This window comes from Cotesia glomerata, linkage group LG2 (genome assembly GCF_020080835.1).
Source record: "Cotesia glomerata isolate CgM1 linkage group LG2, MPM_Cglom_v2.3, whole genome shotgun sequence".
NCBI classification, from domain to species: Eukaryota; Metazoa; Arthropoda; class Insecta; order Hymenoptera; family Braconidae; genus Cotesia; species Cotesia glomerata.
In genome coordinates, this window is record NC_058159.1 from 29,045,469 (window position 1) to 29,067,443 (window position 21,975).

General features: G+C 28.7%; 3 protein-coding genes across 6 annotated transcripts in view; 1 reads left to right on the forward strand and 2 right to left on the reverse strand.

The window, feature by feature from the left end:
* Positions 1 to 139: 139 nt before the first annotated feature.
* LOC123259251 (heparan sulfate glucosamine 3-O-sulfotransferase 6) lies at positions 140 to 5,323 on the reverse strand. Of its 2 annotated transcripts, XM_044719594.1 has the most exons (4): positions 4,466 to 5,323; positions 3,784 to 4,364; positions 1,046 to 1,536; positions 140 to 939 (listed from the first exon to the last, which is right to left on the reverse strand). In XM_044719594.1, the coding sequence occupies exons 2-4, from the start codon at positions 4,320 to 4,322 to the stop codon at positions 815 to 817; spliced, it is 1,155 nt and encodes a 384-aa protein (XP_044575529.1). In that variant the 5' UTR covers positions 4,323 to 4,364; positions 4,466 to 5,323; the 3' UTR covers positions 140 to 814. The 2 variants fall into 2 exon arrangements, with proteins under 2 accessions (XP_044575529.1, XP_044575528.1); XM_044719593.1 differs by having other exon boundaries at positions 3,784 to 5,323.
* Positions 5,324 to 5,585: 262 nt separating this feature from the next.
* On the reverse strand, positions 5,586 to 10,365 carry LOC123258640 (transmembrane protein 170B). 2 transcript variants are annotated; one of them, XM_044718782.1, is made up of 5 exons: positions 10,308 to 10,365; positions 10,129 to 10,216; positions 9,865 to 10,059; positions 6,214 to 6,319; positions 5,586 to 6,124 (listed from the first exon to the last, which is right to left on the reverse strand). In XM_044718782.1, exons 3-5 carry the CDS (start codon positions 9,965 to 9,967, stop codon positions 5,929 to 5,931), a joined length of 405 nt encoding a protein of 134 aa, XP_044574717.1. In that variant the 5' UTR covers positions 9,968 to 10,059; positions 10,129 to 10,216; positions 10,308 to 10,365; the 3' UTR covers positions 5,586 to 5,928. The 2 variants fall into 2 exon arrangements, with proteins under 2 accessions (XP_044574717.1, XP_044574716.1); XM_044718781.1 differs by having other exon boundaries at positions 10,129 to 10,365.
* The window catches only part of LOC123258639 (neuronal acetylcholine receptor subunit alpha-7), a 129,513-nt gene continuing 117,137 nt past the window's right edge, over positions 9,600 to 21,975 (forward strand). The window contains exon 1 of one of the 2 annotated variants that reach the window (XM_044718780.1): positions 9,600 to 9,635. In XM_044718780.1, coding sequence (XP_044574715.1) covers positions 9,633 to 9,635 — 3 coding nt within the window. In that variant the 5' untranslated portion in view covers positions 9,600 to 9,632. Of the gene's footprint in view, positions 9,636 to 12,464; positions 14,416 to 21,975 lie in introns of those variants that run through there. The other variant, XM_044718778.1, reaches the window with a different exon arrangement.

Below are 21,975 nucleotides of genomic sequence, written 5' to 3' on the forward strand. Positions count from 1 at the left end.
TTTTCTAGTCTTTAAATTGATTAAAATGGTGTTTAAAAAAATTATAAAAATATAATTAAAGAATAATAAATTTTTTTTTGTATCAATACTTCAGGCTTTTAATATAAAATTAATTAATTTATGCATTGAGTAATTATTAAAGTATTAATTTAATTGTACCAAAAAAATTTTGCAACTTAATTATCTTAATAATAAAACTTTGTAATTACTTAACTAATTGATTTAATTTCAATACGCTAGTACTCAATCAGTAATTAATGGTATGGATTTTAATTATTTAATAATACACATTACGTAGATCGGGAGTACTGTGATAATTTTTTTTTACGTTCTAATGAAAAAAGATTATCTGTAAAAAGAATCAAGATAGACAACTGAGCTGTTGATAACAATAAAAACGTATAGTTTTAGAATTTACTATATTGAGTGGATATAATATAGGCAAATAAGTTTAACAATTTTAGATCCTCGTACAAATATGTTTATTTATTTACTAATATATAGATATATAGATATATATACATAAATTCTCTTTTATAATTTAGCATTTACTTTACTTGTTATTGAGCAAAAACGTGCAGTTTAATTAAATAATTATTTTAACGTAAAATAAATAATTATGTCTATTCTAGCAGCTTTAATGTTTTTTAATACTCTTAATTTTAAAATTAATAATAATAATAATAATAATTGTAATTATTGAGTGAATGCACCGTTAATTCAAAGCAATTGACTTAGATCACAAGAATTGACATTATTTATTATATTTAAATTAACTGATAATAGATATGTTTAAATTAGTCTTTAAATTATTTTATGACCAACCAAAATCCATGCGAGTCAATTGATAAAAACGTTGGTTGAATGGTCGATAGAAATTTTTTAGCCGTTGAATTGCCATAGGATCGATGTACGGATGACTACGTCCTTTAGTTTTACCTTAAATGTAAATAGAAAATTAAAAATAAAATGAAACAAAAAAATTGTAAATTGATTTTATTAAAATAATAAAGTTATAAGTTGTCCTAATAATAAAAATAATTACCAAGACAATGAGGAATAGCTTTCTGTTCAGACTTCATTAAACATGGAAAACCTTTGGTAGCATTAAAATAAAAGTGCTTTTCCGATATTACACGCTTGAGTCCGAGAAAGTCTTGAACTCTTGTTATTTCAATGACCGGGTCAGCAATCAAACGCTCACCAGACACAAATAGCAATTGAGACAATGGAAAGTACTGGAGCCACCGCTCCAAATACCGTGCATAAACTCCTATTCTCAAGGGTGCCCAGTTAGTGTCGACGATGTTTGACCCATTTACAAAGGCACGTTCTTCAAACTTAGGCAATTCTGGACGTTTACTTTTTACTTGAGTGTAGTCTGACACAGCACGTGTCACTGGATCACGCACCACTACTATCAGCTTTGTACCTGGGTTCATATGCTGGACTCTTCTTGGTACTTCGGGAGTCACAAAGTATGACGGTGTTTTCTCCATCGTTAATTGGCCTTCTAGGGTTGGTGGCATGCGATGTCTGTTTTTTATTTTTTTATATTAGTAATATATCTTTCAACTTTGTATCTAATTATTTGAATTCTCAAGATTCATTTGATTAAAATCACATTTAAAAAAATTTTAAACAAATTAATCCCGGAAAAAATTTTAAAGTCATGAATAATTTATTAAAATTTTTATTTTTTTTTTTTTTTTTTTTTTTTTTATATTTGTTTAAAGTCGCATAAACTACTAAGGTCATGAGCGACTACGGTAGGGGGTAAACTTTTGAGATTGGAACTCGTTTTATTTTTTGGGCTGAGCAGAATAATACACTTAAATATTGAAAATATTCATTGGTGTACACCGGACTCGAACCCGGTCCAATGCTTTGGTAAGCAAGGGCCGGATCCGATAGGGCTACTGCGCGCCTAAAATTATTATTATAAAATAAAAATAATAATAATTTTTAATATTTATTTTTTCTAAATATTGGTTTTTATAATACTTTGTATAGAGTAGAAGTGCCGTTTGTGGCCACTGTACCATATATGGCCATTTGTTGTTTAAATAAACGATAGAAATGAATTTATGTTAATAAACCATTACAAACTCAATTTGTTTTAATACAAATTTTTTAAAACTTAACAAAAATACACGGAAAAAAGTAAACTGCAATAAATAACAATCGATTTATAATAAGTAATGATCAACTGCTAAAAATTACCCTTTCAAACAGTAAAATCGTGATTTTACTATTCACTTTATAATATTTACCATTTAAACGTTACAATTTACTCTTTACATGGAAGAATAGTATATTACACATCTAGGGCAGTAAAATAAGAAATGTCTCAGATCACATGTAATTGTTGTCCGAGGCGAAGCCGAGGTCAATAAACATGTGATCTGAGGCTTTCTTATTTACTGCCCGTGGTGTGTATACTATTTTTCTCCTCGACGGAGGCGGAAAGCGGCATTTTCGTTTAGCGCAGCGGGAGGAAAATTGACGCTTTCCGCCCGGAGATGAGAAAAATACTATTTCAAACAGTAATATTCGATATGTAAATATCTAAAATGTTAAAGTATAATAATTAAGAATTCAGACTTTGATATTTATCATTTCGTGCCTAAAAAATGATCTCATGATATGTAAAAAGTATAAAATAAAGTTAGTAAATTTCTAATACAAGCAACGTCAATATTTACAAAGTAAAATGGTAAATTTTAAACGCAACGCTAAAAATCAAACTGTAATTATTGACTTGCTTGGGCTGGTAAAATGTATATTTTAAAAGTATAATTTTTACTGTTTCAAATGTTAAATTCTCCCAGAGTGGGACCCCCTTCTCTTTCATCTGAGTCCCCCTTCTCCTCATAATATGGACTATATATTGAAATGGTAGTTTTTACTGTTTGAAACTGTAATTTTTTAAGATGAAAGAGTCGTTATTTACTATAGTGACAGCTACTAATCACTTATTTTGGATATTAAATCATAAATTGTGGCTTTATACTTTCTACATTAAGTTCTGTAATATTTATATTTTTGCGACCCCGATGTCCGCTTTACTGTTTGAAACTATAAAAATTAACCGGAATCCGAGTGAATATTACAGTTTACTTTTTTCCGTGTATGGTTATAATATTATAATTTTTTATAAATTAATTCAAATGTTAACTGGCTAAAAATGGTGCTAAGGTGGCTAAAAACGGTACTTCTACCCTATTTTTAGTTTATTGGCTGTCCAGTCTAATACAACAATTTTTTCTCTAATTTTTCATAATAGTGTTAGCCTGTTTTTCCCTCCAGGCATAAACAATTTATCCAAAATTCATATCTAAATTTGTCATTAAAAATAAATTTGACTGAAATAATAATAATAATAATAATTTTGTAAAAAAACTAGAGCAATAATTCTGGTGGATATTATAATTTTTATTTTATAATAATTTTAATGAAATAATATTAATTTTTCATAACTTAAAAATTTTTTCCGGTCTATTTTTTCCGATTACCAAATAAATATCTATTTATTAATTATTTTAATACCGTATTTGATACTATTTTTTTTATGAATTAAATTTTACATAAAAAAAATACAAATAAAAGCTTCAAAGGATTGAAAAAAATTAAAAACAAACATTTTAATCATTTTTCATTCCAATACGATGATTTTAATCAAAGCAGCTTATAGAATTCTCATAAAAAAAACTCAATCAATTTTTTTTTCACCAAGAAAAAAAAAGCTAAACTTCAATCCCGCCCACGAAAAATAAAAATTACCTATACCAATGGAATCCTTTAGAATAATGATGATCAAAAAAATGTATTTCAGAGCCAGCAGCTCGAATATCCGGATGAAGCCTCAAAAATTCTAAAAGCGCTCTAGTGCCGCCTTTTTTAACCCCAATTATCAGCGCACTGGGAAGCTGTCTGCTAGGTATTAAGCCTTGCTGTCTCAGTATTTTGTACTTCGGCGACACATCCACGGTGTTGTCCTTCAAGCTCGCGTTGTTGGCCAGCAACGAGACGACCTGGACCTTGGTAGTGTTGGGTTGTAAGTGTAAAAAATTATCCAGGGGAATTTCTTCGACTTTGACTTCTCTGAGAGCAGACGCTCTTTCTATGTGAATATGTGTGGCGAGTCTTATTCTGTTGAGGACTATTCTGCGTGATAAACCGCCGAAGGCACAAAATGTATCGTTGAAAATAATCCAGAGCAGGATCAAGACGAAACTTGCTATTAAAAGTGATTTTTTAGCCCATGAAGTTCTGCGTAGTTCCATCATTTCATCATACAGATATTTTAATTTTTTTTTCATTATTTAATTGCTGGAATTCCACTTGATGTTATATAAAGCTGACTGGCGACATTTTTTACCGGAAATTTAATTTATCATTAATTGGTAATTTGTAATTTAATGTGACCGGCATTAAATGAATTATTTTTAAATTTTTTACTCACAATTGTGATTTGCAGAAACAAACACTTTTTGTACGATCAATAATTATTGTTAATAATACATAAAGATTGTATGAATAAATATAAGAGTTACAGAATGTGTGAAAACGATTGTAAGATTTATTTCCATCCAAACGTCTAGATAACTAAATCGATAGCACCTTGGAGTCGAAAAATAATTAATCTTCTAATCCTTCAATTTATCACATGAGTAACTGTTATTGTAATGATGGTTATGATAATAAAAATAATAATGACGAAGATAAGAGTCAAGTAGTTCGGGTACTTGTTGAAAAATTAGATGAAAAATTAATAACCCGGCGAGCTTTAGTATCTAAACGACGTATCATTTTTGCGAAGCGGACGCTACTGAATTGATAAGAGCGAGTAGACCACGGGGATGAGAGTTTGTTATATATCTGGAGATTCAGCACGCTTGCGCGAATTTTTCCAGGGGTGCATTGGAATTTGTTTTCTTAAACTGATTTTCATCAGCATTTAAGATTTTCAATGCAAGCTCATTATTTTTTAATAGTCTGTATTTAAAGCTATTCACAAGTTTACATTTGATACATTTTTTTTTTGAGTAAATAGTATAATATTTATAGTAATTGTAATTTTATGTACATTTTTAAAGCCTTATTTTTTTAATATATTAAATATTATAAATTAATTTTTTATATAATAATAATTGATGTATTATTAAGATGCTAAGAATTGTTCGAGCAATTCTATTTTTTTTAATTATTCTAACGGAATGGTTGATCGTTTTTGTGCAAATATCGGCGAGTAAAAAAAAATTATCATTAATTTCGTTTATATAATTGATAAAAAAAAATTTTTTTACTTTAATTTATTTTCGTGCCGAGAAAATTAATATTTTGTTGATTTATTTTGATATTTAAATTTTTAATAAAACTATCTACAAAAATTCATTTACAAAAAAAATTATTTTAATATTTTAAATACCAAAAATTAATTTTTTTCAAGAATAAAAAAAAATCTCAGAATTTAGTAAAAAAATAAATTTATAAATTTTTTAAATAAATATTATTTTTTTTGTTTTTAATAATAAAAAATATGAAAATAATTAATTTAAATCAATAAAATAAAAATTTCTAGTGAGTATAAAAAATAAAACGGCAGTAAAGAATGAAATAAGTATATATAATTAATGTCTGTTAATAATTATATCACATGAAAGACATTAGTGAGCTGGGTGTTAATAAAACACCCTGATGATTATCAATAATCATGAGTATGTAAAAAAAAATCAAAAGTATTAAATAAAAAATAACGAGCTATGTCGAACTCAAGAGTAGGACGATGTAGAATAATATTTACAGTGACAGTGAATAAATTCTTTTGGTAGCAAACGACTGTTGATCAGGAGAAACATAAACATGACGTTTGAAGGTTTGGATGATGAAGTAAAGGGTGGGTTTGAGCGATAAATACCGTGATAATTACAAGGTCGCTAGAATGCGAGTGAAACCGACGCAAGCAGCCAAAACAGTTTGTCCTATCCCCCAAAACAATGCGTACAAAGGTGGCATTTGGTAGCTGGATGCCCGATAAACAAACGCTATTGCCGCAGAGCTCAACACCCCGGACGTCAATGGCAACAGAAATCCCATTACCAGAATCAGGATTGGAAAGAATCTGCGTTTAAATCATCAGTACAAATATTTGGATTATTGTTTTATCTCAAATTACTGATACTGAGTTTTATTCACGTCGTCGTTACTCACTTTCCATATTTGTGTTTACGCAAAGTCGCAAAACAAATTGATGCTGCTATTGTGTGGACAAATATTGATGAAAACAGTGCCCATAAAAATATTTGGTACCACATTTCTGTAAAATCATTTTTTTAAATAATATTTATTGTTCCTTTTTTTAATTACTGAATAAATATCGATTTGTGACTGTAATTATTCACACTTTAGAAAGTTGAATCTTTTTTAGATAATAATTGATGGTAAATTTAGCAGATATTTAATAATTTTTAGAATTTTTTTAGCAAATAAATTATAGCAAAAAAAATATTTAAAAAATTGACACGTAGAAATTTTGAAAAATTAAAAATGCAATTTTTTAAAAATAATTTTTTGGAGCAAATTTTTTGTTAAAAAAAATTAAAAAATTCTCTAGTGACTGCTAACTTTAATGTTATTAATAATTGGGGTGTATTTTGGAGATTTGTTTATTACCGAGGCGTAATAAATAAATAAATTGAATATTAAACAAATTAATCATATAAAAATTAGAAAATTCAATTGAAACTGACTTACCAATCTGCATTCTACTGCAAATCGTATTGAAGAAAAAAAATATATTGTCGTTTTATGAAAATAAATTTTGCAGATATTAAATAATTTTCAGAATTTTTTTTTAACAAATAAATTATAGTAAAAAAAATAAGAAAAAAAATTGGCATGTAGAAATTTTAAAAAATGAAAAATGCAATTTTTTTTAAATTATTTTTTGGAACAAATTTTTTTGTTAAAAAAAATTTAAAAAATTCTCTAATGACTGCTAACGTTACTGTCATTGTCTTTTAAATTCTATTGTTAATTGTTTAGGTTGTAATTCACTTTTTTGCTCACTCACAAAACACACTACACAAACTCAATATAACACTACTTTTTATCTATAGATATAATCAAGATTAATCATAATAATGCGTATCAGAAATTCGACTTTAATAGAAATAATTAGACAATTTTTATTACACTAGACAGAAAAATTGCTGAAGAATTTTTTTTTTTATTGACAGATTGAATTTTATTAGAAAAAAAATTTTAGGAGCATGAAATTTTTGCTCAATATTTTTTTTTAATTAATTGTCAGATCTATTTTCACTACCTGAGATTTTTTTATAGCGAAAATGGAGTCTGATAATTTTTTCTGACTCAAATAATTAAATAATGGATTAAAAAAAATTCATATGTGCAAAATTTGGAAATATTACATATGAATATTTAAAAAAAAATATATATTCCATGATTGGTGATTTTTGAATGGATTTTTTAATAAATAAATCAAACAGCACAAAAAAAATTTATAGTTAAAATTTTTTTTCTAATAAAAATTTGATTCGATAAAAATAATATTTAATGCGCTATTTTGAGTGATTATAAATTAATAAATATTCTATAATATAATTTCTGTGCAAATAAAAAAATAACTAAGTACCTGTCAGCCAAAATTATGATTAATCTGCGGGTATTAATTAATTTTTCGTCACTTCAAACCAAAAAACTGTTAACTAACACACACACGGAAGCCATTTTGAGAAAATTTTGACTTAAAAATAAATAATTAATTACAAAAAAATATTTATCGTTGATTATTTAATTATTTATTTATTTAATTTATCAACACGACCGTAAATATTAATCATTAACCCGTACTGCGCGAAATCCGGAAGAAATTTTGACATTGGGACTCTAAAACATCAGACTGAGTGCTCCGTAAGCTCCGACAAGTAACAATAGCAAAAAATTAACGGTCATTCTAAAGCTCCCTCTTGCTATTTTGCAAACTGACAGAATCTTGACTGTGATTGGTTGAGGAAATTTGAAATTAGCCAATTAAAATTCGCGTTAGAAAAAAATCAATCTGATTGGGTTATTTTTGAGAAATTTGAATTTTAGACCAATAGAAAATCGCGTTAGTAAAAAAGCAACCGTTCGGTGGTAGTACGAGAGCCGGTTCGGGTCGCCGTGACAGTTCTACTTTGCTCTTTTGCTCATTGACACGTCTAGGGGTTAGTATTTTCTTTTTAAACTATTTTTGTCAGTATTTATTAACAAAATATGATTATTATTGCTTCAGTGAGTAAATTAAAGTTTTTTAAAAAGAAAAAATGGGATTTAAATTATTTTTAACGGGAAATAAATTGAATGAGATTGCAAATTCGGATTAGTTCGCGTTCGGAGTATTTTATTTTAAATAAATAGTGATGAAGTTGTAAATAATTAAAAAATGTTGTGAAAATTTAATAACAAACAAGGTAAATATTTTTTTTCTAATTAAATAATTGTTTTAGTTTAAAAAAATCTTTCGAGAAATTTTTTTTGTTGCTCAGTGGCAGATTTTAACAAAATGGCCGCCGTGACTTTGTTATAAATTTTTTTTTTGTAAAATAAATAAATATATGGCTATTTTAATGATATTTAAATAAGTAAGCAGAGACAATGTTTTAAAATAATCAAATTAAAGAGCAAAATAAAGACAGGGAACTAAAAATTTTAAAATAATGTAAATATTTCTTTATGATACTAAAGTTAGCCGACGTTTTTAATTATTTGACTTTTTTTAATAATTAATTAAATTAAAACAAAAAAATATTTTTATAAAATTTCACTTACAGTTTTTAAAGTTTTTTTACAAGGGACATTTTTTTTTATTTTTTTTTAATAATTTTTTCAATAAAAAAAAAATCTAAAAATTTTTAAATGGCTAATTTAATTTTTATTATTTCTTTTTAATAATTTTGAATGGACATCAGAGAAGTTCTATTTTGATTGTAATTTATTTTTATGATCAAACTTTATAAAAATAGTTAATAATTGTTTTTTTTTAAATTAAATAAAATTTTTTGTTTATTAAATATAAAAAGGATAAATAACTGACAGAGAAAATTAAAAATTAAATAAAAAATAAAGTTAAATTAAAAAATTAAAAAAAATATTGAATTAGAACTAAAAAATATTTTTTAAAAATTGCACTTATGATTTTTCAGATTTTTTACCCGCGAAATTTTTCTTTTTATTTATTTGCAATAATTTTTTCAATGAAAAAAAAAATTATAAAATTGTTTAGATGTTGGCTAACTTAATTTTAATAGAAAATCATCAAATGTCATCTATTTTTTTTTAAATTGACAATTTTTATGACAGTAAAAATAAAATCAGACATAGAATTGAAAATATGAGAATCCATGAAGAAAAAAGTCCAAGAGTGCAGTTTTTATGACTATAAAAAAAATTAAAATTATAAATAGCCAAATTAAAAGTCAAAAACTTGAAGTTTTTTTTTAATTAATAATTACTAAGTGTAATTTCATTAAAAAAAAATATTTAAAAAATCAGAAAAACAAATTAATTTATTATTTTTAGGAGTATCCAGGCCAGCTTCAGCTGTCAACTTTCCAGTTCATCAAATGGTGAGTCAGTTTCAATTGAATAAAATATAATTTCATTGATTTAGTATACATAATTGATAAATATTATTAAATTAATTGAATAATAATTAAAATTCAACAATAAAAAGGATAATTATAAATTATCCAATAAATTTTACTAAAAAAAAAAAAAAAAAAAAAAAAAATGAAATTGAGGAATAATTACAGTCACATCGATATTTGTTAAATTATTAAAATATAAAATACAAACCAGCAAATGAAGTAAGTGGTGTATAAAATACACTGTTGGAATTATGATTTTTAGCGGTGCTTGTAATATGAGGCTCTGTACTGCTTAATTGTACATTAAACATTGCTGGTTATCTGTAAATAATGGCTCAGTGAGCCTATCGTAGGTGGATATTTTATCCATCAAGTGGAATCATGGTCTCCTCTTGACACACATCTAAGAAATAATTAGACAAATACTGATTACCGATTCAATTTTTTTCATAATAAACAAAACGTCAATTACCAGTTAACATCACAAACAATAGGAAGCAAAGTGCGATGACTTATTGACGCACCACACACTGAATATCTCCATATCTAGGATTTACCTGCTGATGTCAATTAGTTACAGGATGATAAAATTTTATAATAATATAATTAATTCTATTAATAACTAAATTTTAATTAAAATAAATCAGTTACAATGTAGGACGAACACAATGACGGGAAAATAATATTGTTGGTTAGTATCCGTCTCTGTAGCTCTGTAGATAGTCATAGACAAGGAGAGTAGATACGAGCAATATCGGCTTTTAATTCCGACTGTTAGATGGCACTGTATAAGCCTTTTAGAACTGATGTAATTTTTTATATTTTTTAAATTATTTATTTTTTAAAGTTTAGATTTAAAATATTTAATAACATTTACAAAATAATAAATTTTCAATAATTTTGCTCATAATTTTTATTAGGTCAAAATTACCCACGAATTTAAACTTACTTACGTAATATAAGAAAAATTTAATGGAATTGTGTTATTTAATTTTTTATTTATTTAAAATTTTTATATTAATGAACACAAAAAATTATTTCCTATATCGTAAAAAAATGTATTTTTATTAAAACTCTCGATCTCATTTAAAAATTCTCCTGCAGGAGTCATCACCAATAGATGCGTAGTAGCTATTGTCGATAATTATACAGATTTATTCAATGAAGAAATTAGACTAACATACTTTGTAATCTGCTTTATTGAACCGAAAATAAAGATGCAATTTAATTAAATACGCAAAAAATATATTTTTTTTCGCTGGATTTGCGCGTTTAATATTGACGAATTTATTCCAAAAAATTGAGAAAATTTAAATTTAATTTTTACTAAATCTCGACATTGTAAGATTATCTCAAAAAATAACTCTGAATATTTTTACAATAAAGATAAAAATAAAATTTTTCTATCACGGCACGTTTTTGGGTCAGATCATGGTTCTTGTTCGTCAGATTGATCTCATAATAGAATCTCGGCGCGTTAGATAGGTCAGCTCCTTTAATCCTCCCGGAAAGTAGCCAACATTTTAGCGATACCAATTTTTCGTATTAACAAATCCGATTTATCAAAATAGAAACTACCGACTGCACTCAGAATTTGTGAAGGGCCCCGACAAGCACGAAAAATAATCAAAGTAATGCACGAAAGGAAAAAAAAAAAACAATTTTAATCCTTACTCTGATAAAAACTTGAGTCATTACAAAAATGAAGAAAATTATATGCCGGTTCATCTAAGTCCGCGTCCGGTGTCGTGCAGATGAGACCGAGGAATGTAATCTCCAAAATGGATACTGCAATTTAAACGAATAAAATTTTGGCGTTTATCCAATTATTTTATTACCGATGTTAGCTCTCATTATAAAAATTTACATAAAACTCTAAGTATTAATGATGCAGTAAAAAAAATTAACCATAATAACAATAACAATAACAATTTTAAAGAGCAAAAAATTAAATAGGTCACCAAAAATTATTTCCTCAATTACTATTGAATCAATCATACATGTCTCTCTTCTACAATTTTCGTACTTTTATGTCAAATAAAATCATACGGAAAAATTAATTCAATCAATAATTGATACTTGAATAAACTGAAAAAAAGCTGAGCAAATATTGAAACCTTGAAAATAATTATAAATAAAATTACACATTTTAAATCGAATTATCCTTCACTTATATAATATTTGTATATTTGTATTAGGTCAATAATTCGATAAATTTCAATCTATCTAAAACATTCAAAATCACTTGATATTCATTGCCAAGAAGGTAAATATTCTCAACGAAGCGCGGCAAATTCTGCGTCTATCCCCACTCCCTCTGCGCTAGTCTAAAACAATAGAATGGAACAACATATATATAAATAGAACACATATATTCGTATAGATATATGACAGCAAAGTGACATAGATGCACTATACCCCGAACACCGAGAGAGAGAGTTAGCCACGCGAATACAATTGAATCACCAATCAAGAGCCCCTTCCCTCAGTTCATTGACTATTTTTCCAGGACTGCTAAGCATCAGCCTCCGAATAAGCGAAAGCTAGCCACGTAAATAAATAAATAAACTGAAAAAAAGTCTTAATATAATAAAAATGGCTGACAAGGACGATTATAAATCGATAAATAAATAAAAGTGTATAGTTATGATCATTATGGGGTCCGACATGTGGTTATAGATATCTCACATCATTAGCGTCTCAAGTCTGATATCAGGAACGGCTCGGAACATTAAGCTATAGTATAGTATAGTAAGAAGACGCCAGTGGCTTACTGTGCACATCATACATGGCTTTTAGAACAACTGTGGAGTACTAGCACTAATACTAATACTAATACAAATACCATATAGAGAGAAGTACAGCATTATACCCCGTAAAATAAAGAAATATCAGAGAGAGTGTAGAGAAGTACGAAACATCGGTGTGTTGAGCTTAAAGTGTAGAGAAGTCTCGGTCATGCGCAGTAGGGTCATATTGATCTCGCCATAGTAACGATTCCCTCTTCTCCTATCCGTTTGGTTGCACGATCTGCCAGTACAGCAAGGCAGAAACTATAGTGTAGTACGGGGTGTACCTTATACAGCACAGACTATGTGTCCCACAGCGTTGATTCCCTCCCTTTTGAAGAAGACACATACATACACGGGGGTAACTTCTGGCTCTATCTCTCTCTGGCTCACAGATTCGCCTGAAATAGTGCTTGGTGTACAGGGTAGCCAAGAGGAGTAGTAGAGAAATGGGGTTATATGTGGGACGTTCAACAGCGGGGGTTTCTGCCAAGCGCGAACTGCTGCGCTCTAAGACTAAATGAATATCAGTCCACCGTTGAACGTCGACGGGTTTGTACACTTTATTCCCACCGTCGTAAGAGTTAAGTCGTACAGTTTTTAGTAATAATAAACCAAACTAAACCAAACCGAAATTCAAACTGTTGGCTCGAATGTGCTACTATTGTATCTGATTTTTCGTATTAAATCTCGGGAAAATTGGACTAGACTCAGACTCAGACTCAGATTTTGGATCTCTCATTCGGCAGCACTGTTTTTATGTAAATAAACCTACCTACCTATCTTTGTATCGATGATAGCACCAGCAATTATAGCAATAAAGATAACTCGAATGTTCTTATTGTTCTGCTGAATCAACTGGCCCAGCTGTCAAAGTTATTGATGGTGGTTTTTGCATACGTCCGCGAATTACTGGTATTAAGTTGTCCCAGTAAATAGTGAGCTGTACCAGCAGTTGAGCTCGTCTCGAGGGCTGATAGATCGCAACCAGCTAATGGTTACTACCAGTTACTCGAGATTCAAGTGGAAGAGAAATTGAAGGCTAAAGAGTTAACCACTGAAGAGGGTAAGCGAAACAGAGGAGGTATTCTCAAGAGGGAAGAATAGAGAATAAAGTGAAGAATAAAGAATAAAAAGCGGCGAGAGGTTGGTCAGATCTATTGTGCCGCATGACCTGGATGCCAGTGCGTCAGTTATTGGCGTGATAATTTTTTCGGTACCATGTCATTGTCGAGGAACCACTATGTTCCAGTTGAACATGGATTGTCGCCGTAGCTGGGCTAAAGTTCAGCTGGAACAGGAGCTGGAATGCCGCGCCAATAAGCTAAGCTCACCCGGCAGTCGGATTAAGAACAAAAACAAAAACAAGATTAAAAATAAGACGCGGGCACCAGCTGAAATTTAACCGCCGGGAAGTGTTGTTGTTGTTGTTGCTGTTGTTGTTGTTGTTATTGTTCTTCGCGTATCATTGTTGTTAGTCACGTGTCTAGTCTGCGGTGGCATTAGTATCGAATCAGAGCCTTGGCTACGTGAAAATGTTTAACGTGTTTGTTAACGCTCATTCAACACTTTTACTCTTCTTAAATTTCTTCTTAAACTTCTTAAGCTACTACAACTTCTATTACAACAACTTGTTATCGCTTATTGCAACCTCATCTTCACTTAAATCGCTTCAGTCCTCTGTAACAGTGTGTCGTGATTTTGGCGTGTCTGGATCTGGATCATCGGTATCATCAATTAACGGTTACCACTTAAACTCTCAGTTGTTGCCGTTGTCACTCAACCGGAGATTGTCACAAGCTCAAAACGAGGCTCTGTGTAACTCGTTCTAGGGAATCCTGTGTCTTACAAGGTGACCACGTGACAACCTCTGTTCATGCATCAAACGGGGCCGTTTTTTATCCCCGGGGACGAAATAATGACGAAACGTTACTGGACCCTTTTAGCGGTAATCGCTCTTACCGCAACGGGTAAGTTTCTTTTTTATCATTATTGCAATAACAGATGTGTATATAAAAAACTGCTTCAAAAAAAAAAAAAAAAAAAAATAAAATACTTACACATATTTTTTCATACAGATACTATTTTTCAAAGTCAATCTACTTGTATATCTTGTTTCTTGCAAACTTGTTACAATACACCGATCTTTCAATCTCTATTATCATCTATCGTTTTTGCTGCGGGCTCTAGATTTACATGCTTAAGCTGTTTATAAGGATAACAAGTACACCGAACAATAACCTCGGATATTTATGCTTTATATTAAAATTTTTAAAACACTTTTTTTTTATGACAAATAAAATAAAATAAATGAAAATTGGGAAAGTTTTTTAATTAAATTAAAAATTAAACCTCCAAAATATACAGACATGTTGAATGATAGTGCAGGTGAGCGTTATTTCAATAGTCGGTTATCACATTGAAAGTGACAGGGAGCATTCATTCATGAGTGTGTAGTATCAATCGTTAGATTGCTGACACGTTCATTGTTTTGTTTTTTTTTTATACATCTATATATTTTTTTATCACATCCCAGAAGATTTATATTTATCGCGCGAAAAGACGGCGATTGCTTCTTCAAGCTGATGATGGGTTGTAAATATTTTTATTTATGTTTTTACTCGGCTTAGTTTTGAAAAGTAAGGACTGATATTGTTTGCGCAGCGTTTGTGGGTTAATTAGCAATAATATTAGTATTTATTTATTTATTTATATTTATTATTTTTTCAATGTGTACTATAGTGGAACACGGTTACTATTGATTGACCCACTCGATGTTATTTTATTTCTTGGTGAGACACAGCGTTGCTGCGATGTAAACAGAGTAATCTAGTGCTCTTTGGCTGTCACCTTTCTTTGTTCACCCTGCCGTATAAGCGCAGCCTTGTGTTCTAATTTGTTTAGAATAAAAAAAATGGATGGAAAATAAATAAATAAATTTTTTAGAATTATTTTTTTGAAGATAATAAATATCTGTATTTGGCAGCTTTTGTTTTATTCAAATCCCCAGACTATGAAAAATAATGTGAATGATAAAAAATTCAAATTAGATGAAGAAAAAAAAATGAGTAATTAAATAAGAGGAATTTTTAATGACAAAAAATAAATAACATGAAAATAATAAACAAAAGCGAGAGTTATCTTCTTTTATAATAACTTCTTTCATAATAAAATAAAATCTGAAATGGTAAATATAAAATAGAGAATAAAGAATTTTATATTTTCGAGTATCAATGTTCTCTATGACTGAAGAATTTTTATTAATTAAACTCGAGATTTCTTATTTAAACAAGTAGATTTGTAAGCATACATTTAATTAGAGTTTGGTTAATTAATTAGATCAACATGTTTATTTTTAGTACTTAAGTTTAATTTTTAGAAGTCGTCTAAAGATTTAAGTATTGTTTGATTAAACACTGAGTTAAACTACTGCTTTCAGCGCCTATAATTTATTTAATGTCGATTTAATTTATTTTTAATCAGTTATCGATTTAAACTCTGTTTAAATCGACAGTTTACTAATTTATTAAATTGTTATTCGAGTCTGTTTAGTTTATTTTAATTGAGATCATGTTTTTTTTTCCGTTAATAAATTTCTCATACTAATTATTAAACTAGTTAAATTGTCAGTTTAAATTGTCTCATACGAGTTATTTTATTTATTTATGCTTTTAAAATGAATTATTACTTGATTTTATTTTACTGTATTTATTATATTATAAATCAACTATTTCTATTGATTTAAAATTTTTAAAAATAATACTCTAGGCGAAGATAAATCTGAGCAAGTAGATAAAAAAGATGTTACGCTGAAACAAGTAGTGTTATAACTAGTAGTGAAACTTGGTCTATAACAGACGGTAACTTCCGGCAGCGTCTGACCATCACAGCCCATCATCACTATCGGTCGGAGTTAGGTAAAGTTATATGCATGATCAGCGATAGTAAAGTTCAATATATATAGCTCGTATATCGTTATACATTACACATTACACAGCATCTGTTAAATATTATACATCTAATATATAATATCTAATATTCATCCTACTCCGCATTTAATAATATTCATGAGTCTGTATAATTAAGAGGATAAGGAAAATTTTGTCTTCGATTTACCGATATGATGAAAAACAGGTTCTTATATTAAATAATGACTTTTGTTAAATTGTACTGTATGTTCTTAAATATTGACGCTTTCAAAGATATAAGCTCATCCCGATGTTACACTCATCAAAAGCTTTCATTTGAGTACCCACATGCATTTTCATATATTTTTCATATATTCATATATATAAATATATAAAATATATGAAAAATTGATGTAGGTACTCAAATGAAAGGTTTCAATGAGTGTAATGTTTGAGTGAGCTTATATCTTTAAAAATGTCAATAGTTCTCGAGATACAAGGTCGTTTCTTATGTTAAATTGTACTGTAGCTTTTTAAATATTGACGTTTTTAAAGATATAAGCCTATCCCGATGTTACACTCATCAAGAGCTTTCATTTAAGTACCCACATGCATTTTGATATATTTGTCATATATACATATATGCACTGAAAAAAAAATTAACTTGAATCAAGAGAGAAATTCTTGAACCAAGAAAATAATTTTGAAGAGTATTATTGTCTTGAATTAAGACAAAAAATTCTCGAATTAAGTAAAATTTACTTAAACCAAGAAAAATTTCTTAGTTTCATAAATTTTCTACTCAAATCAAGAAGTAAAAATTCTTCAAAACTATTTACTTGATTCAAGTAAATTTTTTTTTTCTGTGTGTAATATATATAAATATATGAAAAATTGATGTGGGTACTCAAATGAAAGGTCTCGATGAGTGTAACATCGGGATGAGCTTATATCTTTAAAAATCTCAATAGTTCACAAGATACAAGGTCATTTCTTAATTATGTGTCTATAGATAGAGTATTTTTGAATGCCACCTAAATACTTATAATAAATTGACTATCGGTGAAAATGATATAAAACCTTGAAAAGGCACAAATTAAAATCATGATCTTTGCAATGACACTAAATTTCACTAAAAAAACCGATTTTATCATATGACTATCCTGGAGACAAAATTTTTCTTATTCTCTTAATAATATACATTAAAAAGATTTTCAATAATCGATTCATTGCAAAAAAATATCAATTTAAAAATTTTTCTTTGTTTGATTTTCAAACTTTCAGATATTATATATTAACTGCAGGTTACAAATAGTTAATTAATTAAAATCCTTATTATTATTTTACATTTAATAATTAACAGTTAATAGAAAACCGGACAGCTGACTGGCAACAATTAATGATGAATCAAAGCATACGAAGGTTATTTATAGATGGAGAGATGAAAGATCGGTAATTTAATGGGTAAATGTAGTGTATCATATTCTCATTTGCGGGCGCGGATAGGTCAGTCGAAACTCTCCTATTATCACTGTTACTATCATCAGCTATTATGCACACGCGCATCTATTCACGTATGTCTATTTACTAATAAAAATAATAATAATAACAATGATTAATGAATAATGACTATTGCTTCTGTTTATATTCTCTATGGCATGGTGTTCTCACCTGCACTTTGATCTATTAAATCCGGTCTTTAGATAATCCATCAACTCGCATTTGACTTTAAATACAACTGACCTATCCCCCGTTATTGAATATTTAATACTAGTCGGATTTATAAACTTACATTTTTATTATATTTAATAACACACTTGTTATGTTTTGTATGTTCATTAATCCTCTATCACATCGGTACCAGTTATTTTATACAATACTCTATACATATAACTATAAATCCAGGATTTAATTCAAATGTAATTCTTCTGCTCTTCAGAAAAAAAAAAAAAAAATTGGTAATTGTTACAAAACATTTTATTATGCCAGAAATTAAAATAATTTTAAGTGATTTTTCCTCAAATTTTTTTTAGTTGATTCTAAATTCGTATTTTTAAATATTTAAGCTTAAACTGGTCCAAAAGTCACCAGACAAATGTCAAAAAAATAAAGGTTACTAAGTCATAATAATTATCGACGATAAATTACCATAAACAAATTTAAAAAGTCACCAGAATTTTAAACTAAACTTAATAATTAATCTTCTTTAGTTCCAGAAAAATTAATGACTTTTAATGCTTGAGCTTTTTAATAAGGATGAGCATCAAATATTCAAAATATCACTCATTAAAACAAAACCAGGTCTTACCGTCTGCATGAATAAAATATTTTTGACATTATCAATCGTTATTAAAGTTTAAAACAAAAATTAGCAGTGACAGAGGATTAATTTTTAAAAACAGAAACAAGATTGCATGCATAGAAATTATGTGGTTATGTTTGTGTGTTTGCTAAATAAAAACCAATAAATAAAAATTAATTAATAAAAAACAAACTCTAAAAAAACCTATTACGCAAACTTCTTATTTTAATTAATTAATTTTATTTATAAACTTTTATTTCGACTTAATCTTTCTCCGAGTTATTCTCTAGGAATATGAACAAAATAATAATAATCAATATTTGTGTGCGTGGGAGTATTTAAATGAACGTTTTTTTGTTTACTTTTTTTTAAACTAAGACGGAGTCAATACAGCTCTCGTGTATGTATGAGTACTTATAATACATGCAATTATATATTTATTTATACATATATCTCATCGCTTTAAGTATTAAATTATCGTAGGCGTCAGTGTGTACAAACTGAATGCCGTCTGTAACTATACACTGTACGTGTATAATATAGAGTTTGGCGGAATATCCCTTGGGGAATTTACCCCAAAGAGCTTGCTATCTTAAAGTCCTTTGGTCTTATTGCAACTCAGTGACGTCTACAACTCTAGGGTGTAACTCATGGATAATGTACAACTTGCAGGTGTGTATTGTCAAGTATATATGACCCGGGGTGCTGAAGAAAAAATGAAAAGAAAGAAAGAAATCAAGTTAAGAGTGTGCAAACGCGTGACGGGAACAAGGACAAACTCAACTTTTTTATGATAGATGTTATTGTTCCTCGGGCCTTTGTACACCATACCATAAAAAGTATGAGTATAACTTTGCCGCGGGCACGGTTTGCCTTAGTTTTCTTTATTTTTTTTTTGTTAATATTAACTATTTTTGTCATATTTTGTTGTAAGTTTGGTTGGTTAAATTTTTTATGGTTCGTTTGAACTAAACTAATTTATGGAATGGGAATTTGATTAATTTTTAGGGTTGTCCTGTTTTAAAATACAGTGAAATTTTTAGTCCTGTTTTTTCGGTATTGTTGAATTTTTTTATTTATATACTTTTAGTGTCTAAATAAAATTTATTTTTAATTAAAAGTGTAGACTTTTTTCTTAAAATGTAAATTTGAAAAAATGTCAATTGTTGTGTTTTGAAATAATTTAAAATAATGGTTTTGAAATAATGGAAATGATAAATTAATTGCAACATAATTTTTAGGATAAAAATTTTCTATAAAATCAAAAGAAACACATCCGACAATTTTTAACATTTTTTTTCAACAAATAAATTATGAAAAAAAAATTCTACTTGTAGAAATTAAAAAAAAGATTTTTTTCAATATGTTCAATGTTATCTAATTTTCTTAAGAGCCAAAAAATGATCAAGAGTCTGCTGATGTTAGAATCGTTAAAGGTAATTGCAAAAAAAAAGAATACTTTAATGAACTAAGAGCAAACTAAGTAAAGATAAATTGAGATTTTTGAGATAAAACACACCACATGATGTTGATAGTTTAAGTTAGCACTTGGCGAGTACTTGGTATTGTCAACGAGTGTTCTGGTAGCGTTATATATCGACTACAGATTAACGATGTTTGTAACTATTTTACCAGGGGTAGGGTACAGAAGTTGGGGACGGGTAGCTGGAGGGGTGAGGGTGAGACAAAACAGATGCACATAAGTTGGTGTGTGTGTGTGTGCAGTTCACTTATAAATACACCTACATATACACTCGTGACTTATGCAGTAGAGCAACATTATTGGTATATTGTATATTGTATATTCTATATTGTATATTGTATACCTTAGACTCGAGAGTATGCGGAGCGCGTTCGTCGGCTTGAGACTTGCTATTCAGCCGATACGACGCCACACTGGAAATTTGTATTTCCGTATTACATCTATATAGGTAACGAATATCGGGTGCAGACGTTTGAATTTGGCCGTATGACAAAATTATAGTTGGGAAAGCCAAGAAATTCCTTCTGGTAATAGTAAATGATCGATAATGATCGGTATTGCTTGTCTAACTAGAATTCTATGGATTTTGGGTTAGCAATACAGACAAGAAATATGTCTCTGCTCCGAATTTTCCACATACTTCCCCTTCTGCATAATAACCATTTGTTTGTTATACATTCAATAATGCATATCGATTTTTCCCCTTCGATTGCATTACAGTCTTAAATTCAAGCGTTTCCAAATTTATCTTTGTGATTTACTGCGAAAAAAAAATTCACAAGGACGATATTTTCGACTGTTACTTTCTAAATTATTTGTTATTGATGTCAAAAGCATAATTTTTGTTCCTATTAATGCTCTTGGCTGGCAAAAATATTACACCCGATCCGTGCCAAAGAACTGATGTTAGTGGGAAAACATTTATAAATTTCGTAATAGTCGACCGAAATTTTTCTGGAGCTTCTTGATGGAGAATTTAAAGATTTTGTCGCATAAAGAGTTTTATATTATACAACTCAATTTTTATGACATTTTTTTTTTTTTTTAAAGAAAGTTTAGCCTGCCTTGAAAAGTAAATCAGAAATTTTTGGTCGAAGCTCAAAAACTGATACCGTTAAGCTCGAAAATACTCTTTAATGTTTAAAACGTGAGCATTTAATTAAAAGATAGTGTTTTAAAAATTTTCCGATCTAGAAGTTTCCGAGCGTATTAAAAACTAATATCAAATTTATTCCCAAAAGTTTTGACACTTGCCAGAAGTTATAAAGTTATAAAAAAAATAATAATAATAAAACAAAATTTAAATTTTTATGACAAAATTATATATTTTTAAGTAGACTTGTTTAAAACATAATTCTCACAATGTAAATCGGTGAGATAAAAATTATCAGTACAGCGGGTTGTTAAGAGGCCGGGAGAAGACAGCAGGAAGGAGTAATGTCTACCCGGGTGGAAACTAAGCCCTCATGGAAGTATTTACATACAATAAATCTGTGTGAATATAGGTGCATTTGTGAAGATTATAATCAGTAATGGTGATGGTGATGGCGATGCAGAACCACTTTACAAACACTAATGTATAGCTTTTAGTGAAAATGAATACTGTAAATTAGGAACTAACTCTGGGAATTGAATTCTGCGGGTGAAAATCACTTTTATCAGTGGTATAGTGCCTCAGAAAATTTCTTACTGCTCCTAGGGGTGCACGGTTCAATGGAATATAAAGCCCGGCGTGCTGAATGTTTCCGATAATTTCATAGTAATGTGTCAGCAGGATTTAACTTGAAAAAGATCTCTCTAAGATATGCATCATTGAACATCTCTTAAACCTTAGATC

What these genes read in the sequence shown, in the direction of transcription:
- LOC123258640 (XM_044718782.1), bottom strand. Translation starts at nt 9,967, where the DNA reads ATGTTTAATGTACAATTAAGCAGTACAGAGCCTCATATTACAAGCACC. An exon ending in ACCACTTACTTCATTTGCTG is followed by an intron (nt 6,320 to 9,864) that starts GTTTGTATTTTA and finishes ATGATTTTACAG; the next exon opens with AAATGTGGTACCAAATATTT. An exon ending in CGTAAACACAAATATGGAAA is followed by an intron (nt 6,125 to 6,213) that starts GTGAGTAACGAC and finishes ATTTAAACGCAG; the next exon opens with ATTCTTTCCAATCCTGATTC.
- LOC123259251 (XM_044719594.1), bottom strand. Translation starts at nt 4,322, where the DNA reads ATGAAAAAAAAATTAAAATATCTGTATGATGAAATGATGGAACTACGC. An exon ending in AAAGGATTCCATTGGTATAG is followed by an intron (nt 1,537 to 3,783) that starts GTAATTTTTATT and finishes AATAAAAAACAG; the next exon opens with ACATCGCATGCCACCAACCC. An exon ending in AGCTATTCCTCATTGTCTTG is followed by an intron (nt 940 to 1,045) that starts GTAATTATTTTT and finishes TTTACATTTAAG; the next exon opens with GTAAAACTAAAGGACGTAGT.